Source organism: Nicotiana sylvestris, chromosome 8 (genome assembly GCF_000393655.2).
Source record: "Nicotiana sylvestris chromosome 8, ASM39365v2, whole genome shotgun sequence".
In the NCBI taxonomy this organism is placed as follows: domain Eukaryota; kingdom Viridiplantae; phylum Streptophyta; class Magnoliopsida; order Solanales; family Solanaceae; genus Nicotiana; species Nicotiana sylvestris.
Window position 1 is genome coordinate 224,039,838 of NC_091064.1, and position 8,438 is coordinate 224,048,275.

The 8,438-nt window shown below is 37.8% G+C and overlaps 1 protein-coding gene across 1 annotated transcript; it reads left to right on the forward strand.

Moving 5' to 3' along the window:
• Positions 1-515: 515 nt before the first annotated feature.
• LOC104226068 (aluminum-activated malate transporter 10-like) lies at positions 516-3,563 on the forward strand. The gene is made up of 6 exons (XM_009777950.2): positions 516-957; positions 1,396-1,536; positions 1,623-1,895; positions 1,982-2,088; positions 2,667-2,810; positions 2,898-3,563. Exons 1-6 carry the CDS (start codon positions 618-620, stop codon positions 3,333-3,335), a joined length of 1,443 nt encoding a protein of 480 aa, XP_009776252.1. The 5' UTR covers positions 516-617; the 3' UTR covers positions 3,336-3,563.
• The last annotated feature ends 4,875 nt before the right edge of the window (positions 3,564-8,438 follow it).

Here is an 8,438-nt window from a genome sequence, read left to right on the forward strand (position 1 = left end):
AGCGGACGGGCTGCTCCTTCGGTGACGGAGCCACATGCATCCTTTGACACCCCTTAGTCGGAAAATTACACTGTTTAGCAATATTTTTTAAAATATGTATATATACTATATAATGACACCCCTTGACTTCTTGGTGAGTTTGTTTCTTTATATTTTGACTCCCCCTAATGAAAATTCTGGTTCCGTCACTGTGCTGCTCCCTTAACCAGAGGTCTCGGATTCGAGCCCTGTGTATGAAAAAATCCTTGGCAGGGAAGGTTTCCCCCAAATGGGGCCCTACCCGGCGTGAATTCGTATATAGTCGGGCTCCAATGGGGTATCGGACACCGGATGAAAAAAAAGTGAAATAGAGAAATGCAACAACTGTGTCATGACCTACTCAAATAGTATTTCAAATTCTTAAAAAGAAAATGGATTTCTTAAAAAATTAATTATTTGGCCAAATTGTTTACATCAGCATCATCTTTATATACATGCATTAATATATCTAAGATCAATTCTAGTAGTGCATGGCATTAAGCTCCTAAAGAAGTACTAACATTCACAATATTCTGTAGCTGTGTATTCTTTGTTCTTTTTGTTCATCTAGTTCATTTTTTCTGCTATATTACATTAACATGAATGCTATTAATACTGCTGCTGGTGCAACAGAGTGGAGGATTAGAATGTCTGATGGCTCGTCCGCGATTCTGCCACCAGAATCAAGCCTTGTAACTAGAATATATATTTCAATTAAAAGTTTCTTTAAAAACATTATCTTGATATTCTGGAGATTTTTGGAGAAAGCATGGATCATAGGAATGAATGAACCTAGAAAAGTGATCCACTGTATCAAGGTTGGAATAGCTCTAAGCGTTGTATCGTTGTTTTATTATATGAAACCTTTGTATGAAGGTGTTGGAGGAACTGCAATGTGGGCAGTTCTGACTGTTGTGGTGGTTTTTGAGTACACTGTAGGTAGGTATTCATCAATTCTAAACATTTTTGACTTACTTCATTTTACTATTTTTAAAAAGGCTGCCCGGTGCACTAAGCTCCCGCTATGCGTGGGGTAAGGGGAAGGGCCGGACCACAAGGGTCTATTGTACGCAGCCTTATCCTGTATTTTTTCAAGAAGCTGTTTCCACGGCTCGAACCTCTTGACTTCCTGGTCATATGGCAGCAACTTTACCAGTTACGCTATGCATGGGGTCTAGGGAAGGGCCGGACCACAAAGGTCTATCGTACGCAGCCTTATCTTGTATTTCTTCAAGAGGCTGTTTCCACGGCTTGAACCTGTGACCTTCTGATCACATGGCAGCAACTTTACCAGTTACGCCAAGGCTCCCCTTCATTCATTTTACTCTTTTTGTATAGTGAAAATGAGAAAGGCTAAAAATTTCAAGAAATTTGCAGGTGCAACACTTTACAAATGCTTAAACAGAGCTGCTGGAACTTCTTTAGCTGGATTTCTTGCAATAGGAATCCATTGGATTGCCAATCAATCAGGCAAAAGATTTGAGCCTATAATTATGGGAGCTTCCATTTTCATATTAGGTGAGTAATCTTTGTAAATAAACATTACTTTCTGCATACGGAATATAGATTATCTGTTCTTATTTTCTTTTCTTTCACTCAATTAGCCTCAGCGGCAACCTTTTCAAGATTCATTCCTGCAGTGAAAGCGCGATTTGATTATGGCGCTATGATCTTCATCCTAACTTTTACTTTGGTTTCAATATCTGGATATCGCGTTGAGAACTTATTGAACATGGCTCACGAGAGAGTATCAACTATCATTATCGGAGCTTCTTTGTGTGTTATTACAAGCATTCTTATATTTCCAATTTGGGCTGGTGAAGAGCTACATAAACTTGTCATCAGTAATTTGGAAAAGCAAGCAGAGTCCTTAGATTGTAAGTCTTTTGCCTAAACTTTTGATATAGTTCTGAAATTGCATTATTTATATTGTCTTAAATTTGGTCCTCAAATCTCCTTTTAGGTTGTGTAACTGAGTATTTTAGTGACAGTGAAGACACAACAACAAATACTAAGAAAATGCTAGCTTACAAATGTGTGCTGAATTCTAAGGCCTCAGAAGAAACAATGGTAAGTTTCTGTCAACATCAACATAGAAAACCTTGACAACTTTCAGGGGTTAAACCAAACTTAGTATTAGTACTATATATCTTTTACTGATAAAAGGGCAGCCGGTATGCGCGGGATCCGGGGAAGAGCTGAACCACAAGGGGTTATTGTACGCAGTCTTACTTTGCATTTCTACAAAAGGTTGTTTCTACGGCTCGAACTTGTGACCTCTTGGTCACATGGCAACAACTTTACCAGTTATGCCAAAACTCCTCTTCATATCTTTTACTGATAGACCACAAGGGTCTATTGTACGCAGTCTTACCCATCATTTCTGCAAGAGGCAGTTTTCACGACTCGAACCCGTGACCTCCTGGTCATATGGCAGCAACTTTACCGGTTACACCAAGGCTCCCCTTCATATCTTTTACTGATAGACCACAAGGGTCTATTGTACGCAGTCTTACCCAGCATTTCTGCAAGAGACTGTTTTCACGACTCGAACCCCTGACCTCCTGGTCACATGATAGTAACTTTACCAGTTACGCCAAGTTTCCCCTCCGTGTCTTTTACTGATACAACATGGAATTATTTGCTAGGCCAACTTTGCAAGATGGGAACCAGCTCATGGACATTTTAACTTTCAACATCCATGGAAATATTATCTTAAAATCAGTGCATTGATGCGGAGTTGTGCCTGTTGCATTGAAGCTCTAACTAGCTGTATCAATCAAAAAGATCAGGTTTATAATCTGAATTCATAAATCCATTAGTCATTTAATCCCTTTTTTTCTAAAATTTTCTAAAAGGCGAAAATTATTCTGTTATAGGCATCTGAGGTATTAAGGAAACAACTCAATAATACTTGCCAACAATTAAGTTCAAGTACATCTGAGATATTGAAAGAGCTAGCAATGAACATGAAAACTATGAGAAAATCCTCCAGAATTGATATATTAATCCAAGAAAAGAATAGCGCGATTCAAGAGCTGGAAACTCAGCTGAAACAAGTCTCAGGATTGCTCATTGTGCCAAAGGGGGCCAAGAATGAGAAGAATGAAGAAAAGCCAGTTGTGACAACAGGCAATGTTATACCAATGGTGGAAATTATACCAGCTGCAACATTTGCTTCGTTAGTTATTGAAATTGCTATGAGGATTGAAGGAGTTGTTGATGCAGTTGAAGAATTGTCCAAAATGGCTAAATTCAAAATTGAAGATGCTGAGATGATCAAACAAAGCAAACCAGATATCAAAATCATAAACTAGTAGTCCTAATAGATACACTTTAATCAATATTTAATGTCTTAGTATGTTCAGGTGACCAAAGGCTCATGTTGTATGATCACGCCCAACTATGTCTTATAAAAAGGACAATGCGGTCGTTGCAAATATAATCCGGTTTACAAGTCCGGAATCGAATCCCACAGAGAACTAAGGCTTAGCTACAGCTGTTCACTATCACCAAGAAGACAAGCTTGAACAGTTCCTAACTTATAGATATTTAGATTCTTGTGTTTAACTAATTGATTAACAAATTAAAATAATAAATTAACAACTAAAGATACTAAGAGTTAGAGACAAGATTAAGGAGGTCTAGAGTTATGATTTCCCCAATTGTCGGAATCCTTCCCGCTATGTCTTCTATAATTTCGCCTAAGTATTCTCTACCGATCATGAGCACTCTTATTACCGTAAATCTCTCCCGAGTAATCACGACAATTTACTAGACGCACTCTCCCGAGCTACGCTCGCTGGCTTTTGATACAGCTCACTTTAGATCGCACCCAAGGCTTTGTTATCCCTAATCCCGCCTTTAAACCCTCGGTTATTGATCCCTCATATACTCTGGGAGTGGTGTTGTTCAACAATTACCAAAATATGCACTCTCTCCCGAGTTATGCACACTAAATAGGCATAGATAATTGAGAGATCTTCAATTAACTACAATAAGAACGTAGTTGAACAAATAGAGATTATACTACGGCTCAATTATATAAAAACATAACAAGAATTTATCCTACAAAAGATTCTATCAAAACTCTAGATAATAATTTAGATATTCATAATAGTATGTAAAACTACAATACTAAAAGTCATAACCAACAATAAAAAATAGGAAGAGAAAAGAAAAAACTTGTAGAAGAATTCCCAAGCCTTGCTCCTATTGTATCTCTGCCTCCTTAGGTCAAATCTATGTCAAACATATGTCCTCCCCAATTCTTGGCCGGCTTCCTTGGTTTAATATAGAGTTTAGGGCTTAAAATCCCGTGTTTTGCACTTTGGTCCCTGAAATTTACGCATCCTGTCGCGGTTCCACCGCGGTCGCGCCGGAACCTCGGCCAAACACCCTCTCAGATTCTTCAGTTGTCCGCGACTGTCCTCTGCCGCGGTTCTGCCGCGGTCGCAGTTTTTGACTCTGTTCCGTTTGGAATTTGGACACACGTAAAACATGAAAGTTGTGTCCCTTTGAGTTATCTTTCCAACCATATATTGTGAAGCTCAAATGGAGTTCTGAGTAAAGAGTTATGTCTATTTTACTAGACAGTGCGCAATATGCCTCTTCGAGTTTTCGTTTTATTGTTTTATCATCCGTTGATCCCCGAACGCGATCCCGACTTAATTCCTTGAGCTATTACTTAGACTTCAAAGCTTCAAACTACTTAAATTCATTATATAACATCTATATAGCTCGGAATCACACCTACAAGGCATAAAACACACAATTAGTGCAAAACACTAGCGATTAAAGCGCAAACTCAACTAAAGTGCAGTAAATTAGAGTGTAATAAACGACTAAAATACGTAATTATAGTCTATCATCAACACCCCACACTTAAACCATTGCTCGTCCTCGAGCAATCAAACTACACTTTTTTTATAGACACGACCTTTTTAAATAATTCTTCTAACTCATCACACCAAGAGTATTTAAAATAGACTAAGCACAAAAGCGTAACATCTTCACCTCAAGATTTGACTCATAAGTACCACGCATTATTCACAATTCACCTACTTACTCTAACATAGAGGTCACTGACATTACCTTTCCTTCATGAATCAAGTGCCCTCACACAACAAAAGAGAGTAGTTCCACACAATAAAATTTAAGAACACTTAGGAACTCAAGATAGAAAGAATTCACTCACTCTCAGAAATAACATTCATATGCCACAAAAGATGCACCATAAGCTTGCCCGTAGTGTACTACTCTACTAATGGAGCTCATCAATCTAGGATCAATTAGGATTTTATTTGGTTGTAATGTAGGTTACGGGACGAGTAGGATACATTTAGATATAAGAGTGACTACACATCCCTAAGCACTTTAATACATATACTTTAACATTCAAACCCCATACTTATGTCAAGCCAAACTCCACCTTCACATCAATATACATCAACTCCCAAATTATTTAAGCCCAATTATATCAAGAGTCACCACTATCAAAGAATATATTTTTTTTACAGCAATACAACTTTTTTTTCTTTTTCAATTCAAGAGACTCTTGCTTTTCAAATCAGTGCACCCTTTCTCCTTATTTCATTAGTTCCACTCAAAAGCCAAACCAACCACCCCACACTTTAACTTTTACAAAGTTCATAAACAATTCAAGTGCTCATGAGAGGTTACAATGGTTCAATAGATGGTTAATTCAAACAAATGGGTAAGGCTTGTAATGTGGTTGCCAAAGAAATAAGATTATAGGCTCAAAGGGGTTAACTACGATACATAACAATTAGGTGGGTAAAATATACATATCTGGCTCAACAAAGATATGCCTATATCGCTTCCTAGACTGAATAAAACTACTATTTCGCTTTGCAAACACACGTGGCAAGTTCTAGGCATCAAATGCAATGCACAGAATATAACAAATCCTTACACACACATGGCACATGACTCACTCAAGATTGGATCATCAAGACACTCTAGTCAAAGCAGTTAAGCAAAGTTAAGATCATACAATTTAAGGTACTTCTACAAGAGTCAAAAACTGAGCCTAAGCGTCACAACCAAAGTACTCACTATTCTCAAGGCATAACAAAGTCAAGAGATATTGCTTCACTTCAAAACACAACACAATGGCTCCTACTCTTAAAAAAAACTAACTACACATGGTTCAAATAAAACCCTTGGAAAAGAACCGTGGTTTAAAGAAAAACCAAGGGGTAATTATTACACTACCTAACAAAAGAAAATCTTTTTGTACTTTTTCTTTAGACTTAAATCCCTCAAGAAAATTGTCTAATAGATCCATCGTCGGGAAAAGTCCAATCTTTTCTATTTAAAAAAAATATTATTCAATTAAACTAACACCACTAAAATAGCATAGAAAGTCACCCAGACAATCTCCTCACCCCACACTTAAAATTGTGCATTGTCCCCAATGCATACCATACTAATAAGAGGGTAAAAGAAACTCCCTGGTAGGCCAAAGGCCGAAGCATTAACAACTCATGGGGTACTCAGACTTCTCCTAAGCTTGGTCCTTTGTGCGGGTACCTCACACTTAGTTCCAACCATTTGGTTTGTTGTTGCATCCTTCCAATACCTTTGCTTTCCATGCTCCTAGAAAGTAAAAAATTGACACTACAAAAATAATACAATTAAAAAAAATTAATACAAAAAATAAAAGAAAGCAGTAAAGCTGGGTTGCCTCCCAACAAGCGCTTGGCTTAACGTCGCGGCACGACGTGAATCACTTTCTGCCTCCACTTCGAACTTATGAATTGCACCCCAAGTTTTGCTTCAAGCTTATGATTATGCTCTTGGGGCGGTACAAATTCTTGCGAGCCAAAAATTAGATAGAGTCTTATACACTTTTTGGCTCTCAATCGAGGAGTGTCACCTTGCGTAGACGGCCTTGAGAATTTCAAAATATAAGTCCCATCTACCTCTTCCTTGGTCTCCTTTTTATGCTCGTAAAGATTCATTCCCATTTCACCGTCTGAACATAATGTAGAGAAGTGTTTGGAATGAGGTCCAACACGCTCCAATACATGAACTTCAAGATTTTCGACCTCCTCAACACCCAAAACACTAGAGTCAACTAAATTTGTATCTTCAACGTCCCTGGTTGACTCTAGTATTACTTCTTCAACATCGGCATCCTCAAATTCTAGATGGTTAGAGTGTTGGGGTTCTACTTTGGACCCCTCCATTGGCACCTCAATTTCCGTCTCTAATGCAAACTGCTCTTGGCTACTATCCATAATATTAACATATTGAGCATTAAAAGCTTCAACTAATTGACTCACTTGAGCCTCTAAGTTGTGAATAGTTTCATCTTGCCTTTCTACCTGCAGCTGTATTTTACTTTGTTGTTCTATAATGCACTTTAACATATCTTCGATCTTCTTTAGGTCAGCTTCCCTAGGTTCTTTGTTCCTGTTATCCTCACAAGAAAACGTAAAATCATCATAATAAAGGGTTGGGGGAGACAAGAAATATAAGCACAACTATGAAAATGACCATCTTGACCACCACACATATCACACACATTCCACACATAAGATAGAGTTGGTGCACAAAACTCGCTCTCGGAAATATTTTGATAATTTTGCCAAGGGTGGTTTTCATCACAATATGCATAAGGAGGATTAAAAGTAGAATTACCAACATCAAAACTTTCATTATTCCATGATGCCATGTTTTTTTTTATTATTTTTAAATCAACAAGTAAAAGAAAAAATAAAAGAAAAAAAATCAAATACAAAAAAATAAAAATAAAAGTTCAAATTTGAAACCTAGTAATATGTACACCTATAGCTACACCGTTAGTTCCCCGGCAACGGCGCCAAAATTTGATTACGCCCAACTATGCCTTATAAAAAGGACAATGTGGTTGTTACAAATATAATCCGGTTTACAAGTCCGGAGTCGAATCCCACAGAGAACTAAGGCTTAGCTACAGCTGTTCACTATCACCAAGAAGACAAGCTTGAACAGTTCCTAACTTATAGATATTTAGATTCTTGTGTTTAACTAATTGATTAACAAATTAAAATAATAAATTAACAACTAAAGATACTAAGAGTTAGAGACAAGATTAAGGAGGTCTAGAGTTATGATTTCCCCAATTGTCGGAATCCTTCCCGCTATGTCTTCTATAATTTCGCCTAAGTATTCTCTACCGATCATGAGCACTCTTATTACCGTAAATCTCTCCCGAGTAATCACGACAATTTACTAGACGCACTCTCCCGAGCTACGCTAGCTGGCTTTTGATACAGCTCACTTCAGATCGCACCCAAGGCTTCGTTATCCCTAATCCCGCCTTTAAACCCTCGGTTATTGATCCCTCATATACTCTGGGAGTGGTGTTGTTCAACAATTACCTAAATATGCACTCTCTCCCGAGTTATGCA